At 39.7% G+C, this 20,741-nt stretch overlaps 1 protein-coding gene across 1 annotated transcript; it reads right to left on the bottom strand.

The window, feature by feature from the left end:
* Positions 1–17: 17 nt before the first annotated feature.
* Positions 18–19,730, bottom strand: NOXRED1 (NADP dependent oxidoreductase domain containing 1). Its single transcript, XM_067729367.1, has 7 exons — positions 18,840–19,730; positions 18,155–18,326; positions 16,240–16,451; positions 11,750–11,930; positions 11,042–11,193; positions 10,154–10,376; positions 18–2,060 (listed from the first exon to the last, which is right to left on the bottom strand). The coding sequence occupies exons 2-7, from the start codon at positions 18,307–18,309 to the stop codon at positions 1,883–1,885; spliced, it is 1,101 nt and encodes a 366-aa protein (XP_067585468.1). The 5' UTR covers positions 18,310–18,326; positions 18,840–19,730; the 3' UTR covers positions 18–1,882.
* Between the last annotated feature and the right edge of the window lie 1,011 nt (positions 19,731–20,741).

Here is a 20,741-nt window from a genome sequence, read left to right as displayed (position 1 = left end):
GAAGAGATATGGGAACATATGTATATGTATAACTGATTCACTTTGTTATAAAGCAGAAACTAACACACCATTGTAAAGCAATTATACTCCAATAAAGATGTTAAGAAAAAAGGAAATGTGTTATGAAAAAGGAGGGGGGACGTTCTCATTCCTTTTTGGCATCAGAGAACAAAATTTTAAAAATATTTTTTTAGATTTGTATTTACCTGTTAAAACAACATGGCTTATAGAAGTATATCATTGACCATGGACTAGGGTCTGGGGTTTGTTTACAAGGCGTTTTATGTGGTAACTCCAGACTTTTATAAAATGAAATTCAGACCAGAGTCTGCCTGTGACTGGACTGTTCAAAAGAAATTAAAAATACTTCTTGTTGCTTGAATGACTCCAATTCCACTCTAGTTTTATAGACTAACTTCTCTTTCTCTTCCCAGCCACCCTTCTTAATCCTAAGAACCACTGTAGGGCTACCATAATCCAGAGGGGCAATGATGTACCCTATCCAGTTCCTTACATCTGAATGAATAGTCAAAGGAATCCATTTCTTTTCCTACTGAGAGAAAGAACAGTGCCTCAAATTAGCATTCATGTCACGTGTTAATGTTTGATGATGAACCTAATTTTTTCCCAAGTGGACTAGCAAAATTTTATCTTATACCATTTAACACCATACCATTGAGTCTGCTTCGCTCACAAGCATGCAAAAAAGAAAAATGTAAATGATTTACCTAAGACCATGGTGGTTTACATGTAGAGTGAATGGTTTTGTTCCAAAGCACTTTAGCATTTGGCAAACAATAGTTCTGTTCAGTGACAGAGCATAGTCAGCGCCATGCTTTCTCAACTTTATGGTTACTGCTTTGTTTTCTACTCTATTATAATTGACATAAAGTAATTGCAAAACGTAAAGGAAATAAATTTGAACTGTAGGTATAAAATCTGTATTTTGCAGAATTATTTTTAGCCATTTAATATAAATGCTGGCTTTTTTTTGTTGGGGGGTGGGGCTGTGTTGGGTCTTCGTTGCTGCGCACAGGCTTTTTCTAGTTGCACTGAGCGGAGGCTACTCTTCCTTGCGGTGCGTGGGCTTCTCATTGCAGTGGCTTCTCTTCTTGCAGAGCATGGGCTCTAGGCATGCAGGCTTCAGTAGTTGCAGCACACGGGCTCAGTAGTTATGGCACGCGGGCTCTAGGGCACACGGGCTTCAGTAGTTGCGGCATGTGGGCCCAGGGCACACAGGCTCCAGTAGTTGTAATGCCAGCTATTTTTTAAAATGGTTTTATGGTTTAAAATAGTTTAAAGGGGAACAGCTTTAAGTAAGATAGTACCAGAACAGTCATGTTTAGCTGAAATAAGCCTAAAATGAGTCATAATTCAATTAAGATTGTTTACCACACATTTTATTTTTCTACTCAAAGTGTGGGACAGTCAAGGTGTATCATTTGTCAGCTACATGCTGCTAAAGGGAAAGAATGTAACTACATACTGTAGCTACGTATTGTAGGAAAAGAATGCTACAGAAGAAGTATGTAACCATTTAATAATGACAGTATAACTTCTTGAATTTAGCTTTTAGACAAGAGATAATTTGAATTAACTGAATTGATAATTAACTGCTGGGGAAGCAGCTTACTTAAGTGTGTCAGGTTATGTGGTTTCATTCAGTTGCTTCCAAAAGCCAGACACACCCAAATATACTGATGTAAAGAACCTTTTGTTTTATTCTAGATTTTAAAGAGCCATCAGTACAATTTTCTAATTCCTTACTGCCTAACATATGGCAAACACCATACAGGCACATGACTTCCACTGTCAATTATGATAATCAGGGCATTACCACTGTAGAGGGAGAAAAACATCCTGATTCCTGAGGTCTCTTCTCTTATTGGGATGAAAAACCTGTGGAAACCTCTGGCTCTTGTTCTTTGGTTAGGGTGATACCAAATGAATCACAGTATAGGTGGGTAAGGTTGTCCTGAAAAGTAGTGCTGTGTGAGAGATACTGGCTAAAGGGAGTTTCCTTGAGTTGCACAGCAGTCAGATCAAACCAGGGGAAAGGCCTGGGGTAAGGAAAAAAATAGTGTTACTTTTTTATGTCTGTTTAATACATCTGATTTTGCTGTTAAACATTTCCTTTAAAGAAAGTTCTCCTCCACTTGGAAATAAGGTTCTTCATTTTCTATATCAAACTAATTAAAATTCTTAGTTAAATTAAAAATTCATCTGGGTCTATTCAACATGTGGATTTCATTGTACTTATGAGTTTTCACACTTACAATTCTCTAAGTGCATTTAGGGAGGAATTCATAATTAGAGAATGATTATGACAATAAAATCAACATCCTTTTCAGTATATTTTCCTTGAATTTAGAAAGAAAATACATAAGAGGATCATGGACATTAGGAATGGAAGAGACCTCATTTCTTTTACAATATCCTCTTCAAAAAAAAAAAGATACCCTCTTCAACTGTATAGGGAAAGAGGTAGGAGTTAACATGCAAATAAAAATGGGGCAATGTTAAGTATTAGTCTGTAGTGGAATTCAACTTAACAAGCATTAAGACATAGGGTTTTATAGTATTAAAAAAATCAAGAGTAAAGCAAGGATATCTGCTCTCACCACACTTATTCAACATACCACTAGAAGTTGTAGCCAGTGCAATAATGCAAGAAAAGGAAATGAAAGGCACACAGATTGGAAAGGGAGAACTGAAACTGTTGCTATATATAGATGACATGATGGTCCATGTAGATAATCCAAAGGAATCTAAAAAAAAGAAAAAATCTCCTAGAACTAATAAACGAATTCAGCAAGGTCATAGGATATAAAATAAACATAAAATAAATTTTATTTATATATATTAGCAATGAACTCTTGGGCAAAAAAACCCTAAAAATGCAGTTCCTTTCACACACAAAAAATAGAATACTTAGATGTAAATCTAACAAAACATGTACAGGACTTGTATATTGAAAACTACGAAATACTGATGAAATAAGGAAGATATAAATGGAGAGATATACTGTGTACATGGATGGGAAAATTTAACATTATAAAGATGTCAACTCTCCACAAATTGATCTATAGATGTAATGGTAAAACAAAAATTAGTGACAACATCAAATGCTGGTGAGGATGCAGAGAAACTGAATCATACATTGCTAATGATGTAAAAGGATATAACAACTTTGAAAAACTGTTTGGCAGTGTCTTAAAAAAATAAACATGCAGCCAGTCATTGCACCCTTGAGCATTTGTCCCAGAGAAATTAAAACTTATGTTTACACAAAAACCTGTACATGAATGTTCAAAGCATCTTTATTCACAATAGCCAAACACTGGAAACATCCTAGATGTCCTTCAACAGGTGAATGATTAAACAAACTATGGTACATACATGCCATGAAAACATAACTGCCATGAAAACTACTCAGCAATAAAAAAGGAATAAATTATTGATACACACAGCAACTTGGATGAATCTCCAGAGAATTATGCTAAATGAAAAAGGCCAATCCCCAAAGGTTGCATAATATATGATTCCTTTTATATAATATTCTTGAAGTGACAAAATCATAGAAATGGAGAACAGCTCAATGGTTGCCAAGTTGGGGAGGAAGGATCAAGATGAAGGATGCCTAGTTATAGAATTGTTCTGTATCTTGACTGTATCAGTGTCAATATCCTGGTCGTGGTATTGTACTATAGTTTTACAATATCTGTGTATAGCTATTGTACTATGGTTTGTTCCATTGGGGGAAACTGGATAAATGGGTACATGGGATTTCTTTGTATTATTTCTTAATAACTGCATGTGAATCAAAATTATCTAAAAAGTTTTTTTAAAAGGGGGGATACAATTAAAAAGTATAATCTACCAAGAAGATGTAAAAAGTACAAACTTCTGTTCATCAGATGATATGGCTTCAAACTTTATAAAACAAAGATTATAAATATAAAGAGAATTTGAGAAACTACAATCATAGTAGAAATATTAATATGCCATGCCTCCCATTCTAATAGGTCATCTGATGTAAAAGACCATATAGCAGCACTTTTCCAACTTTAATGGACATATCACTTGGGAGCTTGTAAAAAGGCAGATTCTGATTCCATACATCTGGGGTGGGGACCCATAATCTGCATTTCTAAACAAATTCCCAGATGATGGCATGGTTATCAGGCAGTTTGAGTGGCAAGGATATGCTGAAAAGGGGAGAAATAAAGTGAAAAAATATATTCTGAATGATAAGACCACCCCTCTCCCTACACATGTGCAGCTTTCTTTCCCCAAGTTGGGTCCCAAAGACTTGAAGATACCAATATTCAGGGTTTCCCAAGGAAAAAGCTGATCAAACCACTCTGTAGTAAAGACCACAGTAGCAAACACAGAGTTTCCAAGCATCTTTTTAGTAACCACGATCTTAAATATGAGCAGACAGGACTTCCCTGGTGGCACAGTGGTTAAGAATCTGCTTGCCAGTGCAGGGGACATGGGTTCGAGCCCTTATCTGGGGAGATCCCACATGCCACAGAGCAACTAAGCCCATGCACCACAACTACTGAGCCTGTGCTCTAAAGCCCGTGAGCCACAACTACTAAACCCACGTGCCTAGAGCCTGTGCTCCACAACAAGAGAAGCCATCGCAATGAGAAGCCCTGCACTGCAACAGGGAGTAGCCCCTGCTCGCCACAACTAGAGAAAGCCCATGCGCAGCAAAGAAGGCCCAACGCAACCAAAATAAATAAATAAATTTATTTTTAAAAAATATGAGCAGACAATCAAGGTTCTCCATATACTTGAAGAAAGCTCTAAAATGAATGATAGAGACCAAAATAAATGGTCAAAAATATCCTGAAGGAAAGACTCCTCAGAGAAGAAAAAACTCTATCATTTACATTCTCAAAGGGATAAAAGATGGTATTGCATAGGGAAATGACAACAGGATGCTACATAAAAAAGGAATATTTGGAGACTAAAAAAATCTTTGAAAGTCAAAATATAGCAAAATGAAAAAACGTTCTAAATATAATAGTAAAAACAGGATAGTTGAGAAAATCTCTCAGAAAGCAGAACAAAAACACAAAGATAATGAAAATAGGAGAGCTAAAGAAAATCAGAGGATCAGCCCAGGAGGTCCAATATTTGGCTAATAAAATATTCAGAAGAGAGAACAGAGAAAACAGAGGGAAGGGGAGGAAATTATCAAAGACATAATAGGAGAAAATTAGAGAACTTGACATGCAGATTGAGAAGGACCATTGAATGTTCTGTTTCTTTTATGGGTGGCAATTACATGGATATTTGCTTTACAATAAGTCATTAAACTGTATATTTATGAATTTATGGAATAGATACTTTTCTGTGTACATATTTTACAATCTTTTGTTTTTTAAGTTAAGGGGAAAAAGGGAGAGGCCCACCAACTGCCCAACACAGTGCATTAAAATAGACCCACATCATGACGCATAATAAAATTTCAGGATGCTGAAGTCAACAGATACTATAAGCTTCCAGAGAGAAAAGGAACAGATTTCAGACCAAGCATGAATTGAAGAATTAGAAGGGCACTGTACCTCTCAACAGCAATTTAAAAGCTGAAAGATGATGGAGCAATGCCTTCAAAATTCTGAGGGATGGGCTTCCCTGGTGGTGCAGTGGTTAAGAGTCCGCCTGCCAATGCAGGGGACACGGTTCGAGCCCTGGTCCGGGAAGATCCCATATGCTGCAGAGCAACTAAGCCCGTGCACCGCAACTACTGAGCCTGCACTCTAGAGTCCGTGAGCCACAATTACTGAGCCTGTGTGCCACAACTACTGAAGCCCGTGCCTAGAGCCTGTGCTCCACAACAAGATAAGCCACCGCAATGAGAAGCCGGCACACCGCAACAAAGAGTAGCTCCAGCTCGCTGCAACTAGAGAAAGCCCACATGCAGCAATGAAGACCCAACACAGCTAAAAATAAAATAAAATAAAATAAAAAATTCTGAGGGAAAATTGTTTCTACCCTAGATTCTTTTTTTTTTTAATTCTTTTTGTTGCAATGGTGAATGGGATTGTTTCCTTAATTACTCTTTCTGATCTTTCGTTGTTTGTGTATAGGAATGCAAGAGATTTCTGTGCATTTATTTTGTATTCTGCAACTTTACCAAATTCATTGATTAGCTCTAGTAGTTTTCTGGTGGCATCTTTAGGATTCTCTATGTATAGTATCATGTCATCTGCAAACAGTGACAGTTTTACTTCTTTTCCAATTTATATTCCTTTTATTTCTTTTGCTTCTGATTGCCATGGCTAGGACTTCCAAAACTATGTTGAATAATAGTGGCAAGAGTGGACATCCTTGTTGCTTTGTATTTCTGTGGTGTCCGTCGTAACTTCTTCTTTTTCATTTCTAATTTTACTGTTATGAGTCCTCTCCCTCTTTTTTTGATGAGTCTGGCTAAAGGTTTATCAATTTTATCTTCTCAAAGACCAGCTTTTTGTTTTATTGATATTTGCTATTGTTTTCTTTGTTTCTATTTCATTTATTTCTGCTCTGATCTTTATGATTTCTTTCCTTCTACTAACTTTGGGTTTTTTCTTCTTTCTCTAGTTCCTTTAGGTGTAAGGTTAGATTGTTTATTTGAGATTTTTCTTGTTTCTTGATGTAGGCTTGTATTGCTATAAGCTTCCCTCTTAGAACTGCTTTTGCTGCATCTCATAGGTTTTGGATTGTCGTGTTTTCATTGTAATGTGTCTCTAGGTATTTTCTGATTTCCTCTTTGATTCCTTCAGTGATCTCTTGGTTATTTAGTAACGTATTGTTTAGCCTCCATGTGTTTGTGTTTTTTACGTTTTTTTCCCTGTAATGGATTTCTTATCTCATAGCATTGTGGTGGGAAAAGATGCTTGATGTGATTTCAGTTTTCTTAAATTTACTGAGGCTTGATTTGTGACCCAAGATGTGATCAATCCTGAAGAATGTTCCATGTGCACTTGAGAAGAAAGTGTAATCTGTTGTTTTTGGATGGAATGTCCTATAAATATCAATTAAATCTATCTGGTCTATTGTGTCACTTAAAGCTTGTGCTTCCTTATTAAGTTTCTGTTTGGATGATCTGTCCATTGGTGTAAGTGAGGTGTTAAAGTCCCCCACTATTATTGTGTTACTGTTGATTTCCTCTTTTATAGCTGTTAGCATTTGCCTTATGTATTGAGGTGCTCCTATGTTGGGTGCATATATATTTATAATTGTTATATCTTCTTCTCAGATTGATCCCTTGATCATTATGCAGTGTCCTTCCTTGTCTCTTGTAACATTCTTTATTTTAAAGTCTATTTTATCTGATATGAGTATTGCTACTCCAGCTTACTTTTTTTTGTTTTTTTTTGCGGTACGCGGGCCTCTCCCTGTTGTGGCCTCTCCCATTGCGGAGCACAGGCTCCGGACGTGGAGGCTCAGCGGCCATGGCTCACAGGCCCAGCTGCTCCGCGGCATGTGGGATCTTCCCAGACTGGGGCATGAACCCGTGTCCCCTGCATCGGCAGGTGGACTCTCAACCACTGCGCCACCAGGGAAGCCCCCAGCTTTCTTTTGATTTCCATTTGCATGGAATATTTTTTTCCATCCCCTCACTTTCAGTCTGTATGTGTCCGTAGGTCTGAAGTGGGTCTCTTGTAGACAGCATACATATGGGTCTTGTTTTTGTATCCATTCAGTGAGCCTGTGTCTTTTGGTTGGAGCATTTAATCCATTCACGTTTAAGGTAATTATTGATATGTATGTTCCTATTACCATTTTCTTAATTGTTATGGGTTTGTTTTTGTAGTTCCTTTTCTTTGTGTTTCCCACTTAGAGAAGTTCCTTTAGCATTTGTTGTAGAGCTGGTTTGGTGGTGCTGAATTCTCTTAGCTTTTGCTTGTCTGTAAAGCTTTTGATTTCTCCTTCGAATCTGAATGAGATCCTTGCTGGGTACAGTAATCTTGGTTGTAGGTTCTTCCCTTTCATCACTTTAAATATATCGTGCCACTCCCTCTGGCTTGTAGATTCCTACTGAGAAATCAGCTGTTAAACTTATGGGAGGAGTTCCCTTGTATGTTATTTGTCATTTTTCCCTTGTTGCTTTCAAAATTTTTTCTTTGTGTTTAATTTTTGTCAATTTGATTATTATGTGTTTCAGCATGTTTCTCCTTGGGTTTATCCTGCCTGGGACTCTCTGCACTTTCTGGACTTGGGTGGCTATTTCCTTTCTCATGTTAGGGAAGTTTTCGACTATAATCTCTTCAAAGATTTTCTCGGGTCCCTTCTCTCTCTCTTCTCCTTCTGGGACCCCTATAATGCAAATGTTGTTGCGTTTAATGTTGTCCCAGAGGTCTATTAGGCTGTCTTCATTTCTTTTCATTCTTTTTTCTTTATTCTGTTCCGTGGCAGTGAATTCCACCATTCTGTCTTCCAGGTCACTTATCCGTTCTTCTACCTCAGTTATTCTGCTATTGATTACTTCTAGTGTAGTTTTCCTTTCAGTTATTGTATTGTTCATCTCTGTTTGTTTGTTCTTTAATTATTCTAGGTCTTTGTTAAACATTTCTTGCATCTTCTCGATCTTTGACTCCATTCTTTTTCCGAGGTCCTGGATCATCTTCACTATCATTATTCTGAATACTTTTTCTGGAAGGTTGCCTATCTCCACTTCATTTAGTTGTTTTTCTGGGGTTTTATCTTGTTCCTTCATCTGGTACAAAGTCCTCTGCCTTTTCATTTTGTCTATCTTTCTGTGAATGTGGTTTTCTTTCCACAGGCTGAAGGACTGTAGTTCTTGCTTCTGCTCTAACCTAGATTCTCTACCTGGCTATGTTCTCAATAAAATATTAGGTTAGAATAAAAACATTTTCAGACACAGTCCCTAAAAATTACTTCCTACGCAGGCTTTTCTAAGGAAGCTACTGGAGAAGGACAGATTCCACCATAATGAAGAAGGAAATGAATCCAGAGGAAGAGGGGTCCAGGAAAAAGAGATCCAGCATAAGAGAGAGGCAAAGAGAATCCCAGGATAAGGGAGAAGGAAAATTCCCAAACTGAAAGTGTACCACAGGTCATTGGTGATTAATTAGAACACAAAAGATAAGAGGGGGGTAAGATCAAGGATTACTTCCAGGTTCTGGCCTGAACAACTCCACAAAGGAGCATGTAATGGCAACCTAAGTCCCCGAAGTGGAAAAGATCACCCAGGAACAAAGTGTAGAATGAAAAGAAAGGAATGCCTAGGACAGAGCCCTGAAAACTCCCAGATTTAAGGATAGGGCATAAGAGGAGCTGGCAAAGGAGGAATCAGAGGAGCAGGAGGAAAATGAAGAGAATGTGAGGGTATCATGAAAGCTAAGAGAAAAGATTGTTTCAAGAAGGAAGGCATGTTCAATAGCCAAGGAAGAAAAGGATAAATTTAGTGACATGGAAGTCACTGGTAACAAGGGCAACCATTTGTCTCTATTAGATTATTAAAGATTAAAAAGAATGATCTAATAGTTATCAAGCTATAGTGAAATGGCACTCTCATACACTATTGGTAGAAATATAAGTATCACTTTTTTGATAAGCAATTTAGGAATACCTATCAAACATAAACTATATATAACCTCTGACCCAGAAATTTTACTGGTACAAGTGTGCAAAGTTTAAGGATGAAATGTTCAAAGCAGCCCTTTGTGCAAAATGTGGGGCAAAGGAACTACATTGCCATCAAGAGGAAATAGGATGAATAAATGTAGCTAAAGAAATGTATCCAATGGATGCCTGCACAGCACTCATAAATGAAATAGATATGACTGTACTAACATAGAATGGTACCTATGATGTAGTAAGTATAATCCCCATGTTTCTAAAATGTATATATAGATACAGATATGCATATACATTATAATGACAATATAAATATATGTTTGTAAATGCATAGGTAGAAAGACAAAAATACAAAAACCATCAGAGGTAAAGTCTATGAAAAGGGATTTGGGGGGCAAAGGAGGGCTCTCACTTTTCCACTAGTTGGATTTTTTTTATAAGAATGTATTCGTTTTATACATTTCTAAAGATAACATGAAAGGAAAAAGATAAAAGCATCTTCTAAGAAAACAGTGTGGGAGAAGTTAGAATGGCCACTCATCTAATACTTTACCTTTTCCGAGACAGGTTCTTGGCATAGGCTTTGCTGACAAAATCTTGTGCTTGAAATTTTTGGAAAGACGCTCTATCTTTCTCACAGGCTTCAAAGTGCTTAGCGAGGAACAGTTCATTCAGAAGCTGCAGCACTTGTGAGTGGGGCATGTCCTTTTCTGTGCAGACATTTATGGCTGCATAGAACACTCCCTCCAACCATTTGATATTGAGGATTATTCCCCCTAAACATCAATGAAAAAGGAAATACCCGTTAGCACCACCAAAAAGGTTTGCAGGGAACCTAGGACAAACCCCAGACGGTGAACAGCCACCTTCTGTCCAAGACAGTTTGGTTACATGAACCTCAAGATAAGCGCTCTTCCTTTCTAGGCCAAGAACCCTGTTTGTGCCCTTTATAACACATTGCATGTTGACCCTACCAGAGGAAGACAGATATGTTAATGTAGGCATTGCTGATGACAAATGCATCTCTAGAAATCTCTAGAATGGTCCTTGCCAATAAGGCAAACTGCAAGGTTACAGTAAGGAAAAGCCATTTAGTCCCAGACACTGCATCCTCTGGTTTAAATAGGCTCTCTCCTCTGGTTGTTTCCAATTCATCCTTAAAGGGTCCGATTAATCACACTTCTTAGCTTTCCCTAAAAAGGCTACTTTTTGCCACCAAAGCTGTTCCCATGTAAAACCTAAATAGCTGAGAATGTATCTAGCTTGTACTTATACACACACACACACCCTCAGCACACATGCATGCACGCACACGCACACACACGCGCGCGCACACACACACACACACACAGACACACACACACACAGGGATTTAATAAGATAGCAGTAGGCCAAGAGGAAGGTAATTTTTAAAAGTACCAAAAATATCGTGAGCCATTACCAGCAGGACTGTAGGGACAGGTAGCCTGAAGAATCACAGGGTCTTGGAGAGCAGCTGTGATTTCCTTATTGGCCCCCCAGATGCTGGCAAGATCTTCAACACACTGATACTGAGGCCGCAAGACATTGGTGTGCTTCAGTAGGAGTTTCAACCTGAAAGTAAAGCCACCAACGCAGGAAGTGCAGGGCCCAGACTAGAATAAAGCACCACGTGACCCACTGAGTTTACATCCAGCCCCAACAATGTAGTCCCCTGCACAGCACTGCTCACAGGCAAACGCAGGTGTGGGTCGGCACTGGGGCACTACATCTTAGATGGATTGTTCACCCATCCACTCAAAACTTACTCAATGTCACCCCAAGCCAGGCACTGAGCTAGACACTCGAGGTACAAAAATAGTATCTGACACATGCTCCACATCAATTTTCATGCTGTTGAGTGGCGTACAAGGGGAACACTCATCAGCTTCAAGTAGTTGGAAGTAATGCTCTACTGCAGTTCTAAACATTTGCACATCAAAGAAAAGGTCCCACCCACAAGTGCTGGAAAAGCGGGGAAGACACAGTTTCAAAGGCTGGCTGGTCCTTCTGCCAATGAAGCTGCTTCCACCTTATGACTGGGAATGACCAACTCCAAGAGGTAGGGGCCAGGGTGGAGATGAGCAGACAGAGCAGTCCTGCCAATCCTGTGCTCACCCTAACAAGATACCTGGGTAGTGGGACGGCAGCCACAAAGCTGTACACAATGCAGGCTTTTCCAAGGCTGGTTTGAATTTCTGCACAGATATTAGACAGCTGAGATGGCAGGCAGCAGAGGAATATCACGTTGGCCCACTCCACCAGAGAAGAGTTACAGTAAAAGCACTGGATCCCCAGTTTCTTGAATTCATCTGGGAGGGAATAAAGGAAGTCAGAAAGATCACAGTACAAAGAACTTCGAACTCAACATCAGCTGTGGGGAGAGGATGACAATTATTTTATCTCAAGTCTTGCCACCACATTAATCAGAAGAGATTCCCTCATGCCTTCTAAAAGCCACGCAGCAAAGCCCTGACCCCATGACTATGGCAGGAGGTGCCACTGCAGCAGTGCTCGAGATTGTAAGATAATTCATCCCTACCTTATGTTTTAGACCAAATGCTAGAATTTTTCAGAGTTTCTTTTTTTAGGAAGAAAAAAGGTCTGAATGAAGCCTTCTCCAATTAACAGAATTCATCGTGTACCAGATAATGTACAAAGTACATACGTTATCTAAGGGAATCTCATAAGGACCTTATGAGACAGAGGCTAGTGTTATTCCTATATTATAGATGCAGAAACTGAGGCTTCAAGAATTCTGTGACTGGGCTGAAGTTAAACAGCTTAACTGGCTTGAAATGATGGGAAAGACTGAGAGAGTGGAAGAGTATAGGGCAGAAGTTGTGAGGAATTTGCCAAAATATGCTTACAGTTTCAGTATACACAATTTAATGTCAATAAGATGTTTATAAATGTAGAAAGAAATGTATAACTCATGTAGTTGCTAAAAACACTTCTTGGTAGTTAATCATTTAATTGTACTTATTGTGATCTGGATCCTCAAAAGTAAAAATGTGAACTCACATACGGTAGTATGTTTTAAGTGTTATCAGAGAACAGGATGTTAGACATTGCAGAGGTCAGTTCTTCTCTTAACCACCACAAGTATGTGATAAAGTTGATGCTGAGGTTATCTGGGTACTCAGGTACTTCCAGGTAGGAAGATACACAGGACAAAGAAGAACTTTAGAAAACATGCATATCCACTTTGCTTCCATATGTGGTTCTCAAAAGTGCACAGAAGCTGATGCTGAGCATTTTGAATTCTTGCTTCCTTAATACAACATACAGTGATATTCTATGACTGTAATTTTATTATTAATAAACATATCGCTTCCCAGAAGAATATATGCATTTTATTGAAATGTCATATATACTGGTCCTATTGATGAGATTTAAGAAATCTGCCTTGAGGGGTTAAGATTTTTTTAGTTTCCTTAATATAGAAGGAACATTTACAAATCAATAAGAAAAATCATACAGGCATCCAACAGAAAAATTGAACAAAAAAGAACTCAAAAATGATGAAATAGCAATAAGCCTATAAAAAATTTTAATTCTTCTAGTGATCAGTGAAAGACATATTAAAATAAGAAAAATTGTAAAGGCATATTAAAATGGTGATTAAAAAAAAGATTCCCAGAATTGACAAGCGTGTAGTAAAATGGGTATTCTTACACACTGTTGATGAAAGTTTATACCTGAACAACATCCTTTGTAGGTCAGTTTGAAAAAATATATTAGAAGTTTCTTTAAAAATTAAATATACCTATCATATGACCCAGCCACCCCATTCCCAAGTGTTTACTCAAGAAAAATAAAAGCATTTCTCCACACCAATATTTGTACACAAATGTTCATAATAGCTTTATTTGTAATAGCCCCAAATTGGAAACAACCTGAATGTCCATCAACAGAGGAATAAATGAACTATGGAGTATCCATGCAATAAAACACTACTCAGAAATACAAAGAATATCAATACATGCAACACACGGATATATCTCAAAATAATTATGCAGAGTGAAAGAATTCAGACCATTGCGGGGAGGGATAAATTAGGAATTTGGGAGTAATATATACACACTACTATATATAAAATAAACAATAAGGACCTACTGTATAGCACAGGGAACTATACTCAATATTTTGTAATAACCTATATGGGAAAAGAATCTGAAAAGGAATATATGAATATAGAATATATTCTGTGTAATATATTTTCTATATATATATACATATAACTGAATATACATAACTGAATCACTTTGCTGTACATCTGAAACTAACACAACATTGTAAATCAACTATACTTCAATAAAAAAATTAATTATAAAAAGAATTCAGACCAAAGAAGAAGTACAAACTGTATGACTCCATTTATACAAAACTCTACAAAATGCAAACTAATCAGTAGTGACAGAAATCAGATCAGTGGGGATTTCCCTGGTGGCGCAGTGGTTGGGAGTCCGCCTGCCAATGCTAGGGGACACGGGTTTGAGCCCTGGTCTGGGAAGATCCCACATGCCGTGGAGCAACTAAGCCCATGCGCCACAACTACTGAGCCTGTGCTCTAGAGCCTGCAAGCCGTAACTACTGAAGCCTGCGTGCCTAGAGCCTGTGCTCCGCAACAAGAGAAGCCAATGCAATGAGAAGCCCGTGCACCACAACGAAGAGTAGCCCCCGCTCTCTGCAACTAGGGAAAGCCCGCGTGCAGCAACAAAGACCCAACGCAGCTAAAAATAAAATAAATAAACAATTAATTAAAAAAAAATCAGATCAGTGGTTTCCTGAGTGGGTTCTGCAGGGAGGTAGAGAGATTCATTACCTTGATTACGTTGATGGTTTCACAGGAGCATACACGTGTCACAAAACATCAAACTGTACACTTTATTTTTAAAATTTATTTTAAAAATATTTATTTACTTAGGCTGCACTGGGTCCTTAGTTGCGGCACGCAGGATCTTTCAGTTGCGGCATGCAGGCTTCTTAGTTGCAGCATGCGGACTTCGTAATTGCGGCATGCATGTGGGATCTAGTTCCCAGACCAAGGATTGAACCTGGGACCCCTGCATTGGGAGCTAAGTCTTACCCACTGGACCACCACGGAAGTCCCTGTACACTTTTTAAAAAATATTTATTTATTTATTTTCTTTTTTTTTGGCTGCGTTGGGTCTTAGTTGCAGCATGTGGGATCTTGGTTGAGGCACGCAGGATCTTTTTTTCATTGCCGTGCGTGGGCTCTTCATTGCGGTGCTCAGGCTTCTCTCTCGTTGTGGCTGTGGATTTTCTCTCTCTAGTTGTGGCACGCGGACTCCAGAGCACGTGGGCTCTGTATTTGCGGCTTGCGGGCTCTCTCATTGAGGCGCGTGAGCTCAGCAGTTGTGGCACACGGGCTTAGTTGCCCTGCAGCACGTGGGATCTTAGTTCCCTGACCAAGGATTGAACCCGCGTCCCCTGCTTTGGAACGTGGATTCTTTACCACTTTTAAAATGTGCAGTTTAGAACTTCCCCAGTGGTCCAGTGGTTAAGACTCCGCACTTCAATGCAAGGGGCACGGGTTCGATCCCTGGTTGGGGAACTAAGATCCCACATGCCTTGTAGCCTGGCCAAGAAATTTTTTTTTAAATGTGCAGTTTATTATATACAAAGTATATCTGAATAAAGCTGTACCTGTACTTTGACCTAGTAATTTTGTTTTTTAAATTATGTAAAAGGAAGTCCTACTAAATAAGGCACAGTTACATAAATTATCATACAGTCATACTTAGGAATACTATACAACCTTAAAATCATGAGTTTGAAGACTGTCAAATAATATGAGAATAGGCTCATGATACATTAAGTGAAAAAAGCAGGATACAAAAAGCTTTGTAGAGTGTTAATTACTGATATAATGAGAGGAAAAAATGGGAAAGAAATGATAACCCTGCTAGAATTATAGGTAGTTATTATTTACTTCCCTATAGTTTTCTAAATTTTCTATAACATTCATATATTACTTTACATTAAAAATATTTTGAAGTATAATTTACATACAATGCAACACACAGATCTGAAGTAAATAGTTTGATCAACTTTGACAAATGCATACACGTATGTAACTCACATCTCTCTCAAGATACAGAATATTCCAACTCCCCAGAAAGTTCCCTTGGGCCTCTTCTCAGTCTCCCCAGAAGCAACCACTGTTCTGATTTCTATCACCATAAGTTAATAAATGGAATCATTATAAAACTTTAAAAAAAAATTTCAGTAAATGTTATTTTAAAAGAATAAGGCTAAATATTTGGAACTGGTAAACACCACTCAGACTCTAACTGGTCCAGTTAGAAAATTTGAATTCTGTTTGGAAACCTTCTCTATATCAAAGACCCAGAAAGATATCTCGCCACCAAGGGCACAGGGAGGAGATATGGATATAAATATTTAGGTGGAGAAGAAAGTTGCTTTAAGGAACAAGTTAAAAAACCATCTTCCTGGCTTTTCTGGGGGCTAGCAAGCTGAGAACTCGGCATGCTGTATGCGAGGATTCCTCTTTTGAGGGACCCTTTCAAAATGGCCTCGTCACCACCTAAAGAGCACACCCAAGCCTCCCTTCTATTGCGCAGAGCTCCTCACCTAGGGCCTCTGGCCTCCGAGTGGAGATCCTCAGGCTGTCAGCTGGGATGGGGACAAGCTGAAGCAGTGTGTGAGCCAGCTGCTTCCCAAGGTGGCCGCCTCCAATGATGCCCACCTTTAACGCATCGTCATCAGGAGTGTCTTCACGCAATCCAGCCAAGCGACATCTAGAAGTTTGCTTCTCCTGTAATGATTTTCTGGAGAATGATTCTCTGGAGAATGAACACAGACACACACCCAAGTAAACGCAGACCCTTAGTCCTTCTTGACTGTCAACCTCTGATGTTCTCTGGTTTAACTTCCTCACATGCAGCCTGCTGTGACACCATAAGTACTTCAGAGAGTAGAATTCCAATTATGTCCCACTGATCCAGCTTCACTGATGGAATGAAATGTTCCTCCTGAGTGAATTCTCCAGGAAGTAAAGCATACCCCTTTCAAAGGATCAGAACTTGTTTAAAACATTCTTAAGTGAACATTTTTTGGGTTATATGTATCGTGCATTTCCCTGCCTTCTTAAACACAAGGTCTGACTACTTAACCATTTCTTTGACTCAGGACCATCACTGTGAACAGCCTAATTACAATTACACCTTATCCTGGAACATGGGGAGCCAGTTCCTTCATTGTTTCCCGTGCAGACAGCTGTCAATTTCCATCTCCATCAGGATGAGTGCACCCCTCTCCTACTATACACCTCCTCTTTCTAGTTTGTTATTTCAGTTCTGCACAAACCCAGGAAACCATGTAACTTAGCTTTTTTCCAAATGTAATGATTTATAACAGTAAATGGTTTATAAGGGAAAACAGACCTAAGAAACTGAGGATCAAGGATCTGAGGCCACTCTTTCTGGAGGTTCACTTGACCCAAGATGAACAAAGTCTGACCTCTGAATACATAAGGCATTTTTATGTTGTTATATGGCAATCTTGTATTTGTTCTGTATTTCTGTGAAAATTGGAGTCTTAAAGCTCTGGAGTTTCCATGTAAGCATCAGAAGCCCCATTCTAGTTAAGGCTTCTCTTTTGGTTAAAAGGAGAGCATTTTCTCTCTGTGCCTGATCCTTCCAAACAGAAGATGCCTCCTGGAAGTTTCCCATATTGGTTTCTCATCACTCACCTTGGAGACAGCCAATAGGTTTACTACGCATCCTTATCAGTCAGCCAGTCAGCAAACTTCTTGAGTAGTCTGCCTCCTCGGGTATGTGCTGTATCTATAACATGTTTAATTCAGATCTGGTCCCACCATCTAGGAATTAATCTAATTTCAGAGAAAAGTAAACTGAGAAGCAGACTGAGGGGTTGGGGGGTGGGGACAAATGCTCTAGGAGTGACCTAGAGTTACAGAATCCAGGAGCCTAGTCCTAGGTACTTGGCTCTCACACACCTCCTACTTAAGCATCAGAAGCCAGGACGGGACTGAGAGCTTCTTTGGAAATCAGTATTCCTGGTTTCAGGCAAGTCATCCAGCCATAAGGACCCCCAAATTTCCAGGAAGCTTTCTTGTGAGGAAGCATTCCACTGTTAGCTCAGCCCCAAAAGAAAAAAAATGACCCCATTTTCAGCCAGTAGCCATGGAATGGCTAGTGATTAGTAGCTGTGGCAGACAAGCTGGTCATCCTGATGAGGGAGTGAATGATAGGATGGATGAACGAACGAATGAATGGATTATTTAATGTCTACTCACTGAAAGGAAATCACCACTAATCCATGCTTTATTACATAAACACAGCCAAGGGACCCTGGTATGCATTTCCCTGGTGCTTTCAGACCAGCAGTACTCGAGTGTGGGTTGTAAAAGGTAGGAGGACACTCCCCCTGCCAAAGTTACTCTCCAATATAAAAAGTTTAAGTCATCTGGAGTCTCTGCAGTGAAATTCTTCTCCATCTGCCTGACCTTGGAGACCCAGCTTACCTCAAATTATGGAGTAGCTTGCAGAAGAAGGTTGCATGGGCACAGGCCTTGGTCATCAGCCCATGAGAACGGCCCAGCAAATACAGCCAGCTGTGGTCTTCCTCTTGAATCCCATACTCAAACTGCAGTGTCTCAAGGTCCTCTAGCATGTCCATCTCCAAACCAGCATCTCCTGCAACAACAGACACCAATCAACTCGGCTTCCTGTCCGGGAAGAAGGAGTCTACGCAGGAGGGTGTGTGTGCCCAAGTCTCAGGGTCTCCTGATGGTGGCTTCAGCACCTCTCCTCCCGATTATGAACTGGCAGCTCTCATCCACTTCTCTGAGTGTGAGTCCTGGAGGATTCCTAAGCACTGACTACCCGTGAGTCAGGAATACTGAATTCATGGAAAACCTGGACAAAATCCATATAGGCTCCAGGCACAGTTTTCAGCAGATGCATTTACATTAACAATGGGTTTCACAGGCACATTTCTCCCTTCCATTCTCTCCTAGGTTTTAGACATAGGACTGAACACTTAGACCACATTTCACAGAAATTCTCCCCTTTCACTAAACTCTGTGTTCCCCACAGGGTAGAAAAGAACCCAAACTAAATATCACGGTCCTTTATCTAGGGCGGGGACATCTAGATTTTAGAAAATGAAGCCAGAGAGGTATAAGCCCATCCACATATATCTCTCACCAACCAAACGGAGGAGAAGATGGCTCTGCTCCTCAGTGGTTCTGGAACTGGAGGGTAAGAACTACATTTTCAGGGAGAATTACCCAAGAAGGTTGTCATTATGACTCCTTAGCTACCGGATTACTTCAGTCTTGGAGCCTTAAAGGGGCCAGCCCCACTTAGAGGTTTTCCAGACCTGCAACATGAGGGCAAGAATTCCTTCACTACTTCTTGGAGTACTACACCAGGGCAGTATGGGATCCCCCTTTTCCCAACAGAAGTTTCTAGACTTCTAGTTTTTTTTTTTTTTGGCAGACTGCAATATCATACAGATCTTAGCACTACTCTGAGTTATTTTTCAAACCCCTTCTTTTTGTGTTAAAGAAATCAATGAATAAATAATAAAATAAACAAAATAGATAAAATAAATTCTGAGGATCTAATGTACATCATGGTGACTATAGGTAAGAATACTGTATTGTCTACTTGAAATTTGCTAAGAGTAGATCTTAAGTATTCTCACCACCCACACAAAAAAGGTAACTGTGAGGTGATGGACGTGTTAATTAACTTGACTGTGGTACTAATTTCACAGTGTATATCAAATCATTATATTGTTATCACTTAAATATATACAATATTTATTTGTCAATTATACCTCAATAAAGCTGGGAAAAATAATATTCAAAACTCTAATCTATTTTATAGCAATGGCAAAATTGAGATCAGAATTCAAAACTGCTCCTCTCTAACCTTTTTAAATTAAAAAAAAAATTTTATTGAGGTGAAATTCACAAAACAGCCATTAAAAAGTCAACAGTTCAGTATATTCAGTGTTGTTCACCCACTACCTCTAGTTCCAAAACATTTTCAACTCCCACCAAAGGAAATGCTATACCCAATAAGCAGTTACTCCCCATTTCCTCCCCACCCTCCCACTCAGCCCCTGGCAACCACATATCTGTTTTTATCTCTGTGGAATTACCTTTTCTGGCTATTTCACCTAAATGGAATCATACAAAACGTGACCTTTAGTATCTGGCTTCTCTAATCCCTTTTGTAGGAGGGCTGTTAGGTCAATCGCTTTAAAAGCAAAGTCTCCAGCACTTGAAGTGAAGAGCAGACAAGTTTTCAAGTCTAAGAAACCCTTCCTTAGACCGTAACAGTGGGTAGGCCATCTGAATGTTGCAAGTGATGTTTCCTGATCCGAAGGAAAGAGACGCTCAAAACCTTCCAACTCAGCATGACAACGCAGCACACATTAACTTGTATAAGCGTGGATTCTAGACCCATCCTTTACTTACGCATTCTCAAAAATGGGGATCTGCTGCTTGTGGCGTTGTAACACATCGAGTTGGCTAGGCTGAACTACATTTTCAGCCTACGTGTGTGCCACCACAGGAGAGGTTTCGTGCGGATCTGGAGGTGGAAGTGCAGCAGCCGTTTGTGCTTGCGAGGCTGGGCAGGCACTTCCACTGTCTGTGGGCAGCGCTGTTGCTGTGGGGCAGCAGTTGGGCCCGCAACTGCTATACCTTCCCTGGGATCCTCCTGTCGCTTCTCACACTCCTGGGCCAGGGGTGTGTTCAGCTGTGTGACAAAGGCCACCAGTGAGCTTCCCCTGCAGGTCATCCACTTCCTCAGGTTGGGGGCGGTGAGAACTGGCAGGGGTTCCAGTCCATCCTCATGGGCTCCAGCTCATCCTTGCTCCCCCTCCCCTCACTTTTTATCCATCTTCCCTTCCCCACTGCCTGCCCTATGGATTTCTAGCTCTACCACCAGACATGAAGATAACCTTCCAGAGACTGTACCAGCTGCCACACTTGAGCAAGGTCAAAGCCCTGTAATGAATCCCATATGTAGATTAGACAGGTGGACAGACTGGCAGACTATATAATCCTAGTGGCTCTGCTTCTCTAAATGAAC

The sequence above is a fragment of the Pseudorca crassidens genome, chromosome 1 (assembly GCF_039906515.1).
Source record: "Pseudorca crassidens isolate mPseCra1 chromosome 1, mPseCra1.hap1, whole genome shotgun sequence".
NCBI lineage: Eukaryota > Metazoa > Chordata > Mammalia > Artiodactyla > Delphinidae > Pseudorca > Pseudorca crassidens.
The sequence above is the reverse complement of the archived record's forward strand: the minus strand, read 5'-3'. Positions and strand labels throughout refer to the sequence as shown.

Coding starts and splice junctions, on each gene's coding strand:
- NOXRED1 (XM_067729367.1), bottom strand. CDS start 18,309: ATGGACATGCTAGAGGACCTTGAGACACTGCAGTTTGAGTATGGGATT. Junction 11,931..16,239: donor TCGGAGGCCAGAGGCCCTAG/GTGAGGAGCTCT, acceptor ATTCCCTCCCAG/ATGAATTCAAGAAACTGGGG. Junction 11,194..11,749: donor GCTGCCGTCCCACTACCCAG/GTATCTTGTTAG, acceptor CTTTACTTTCAG/GTTGAAACTCCTACTGAAGC.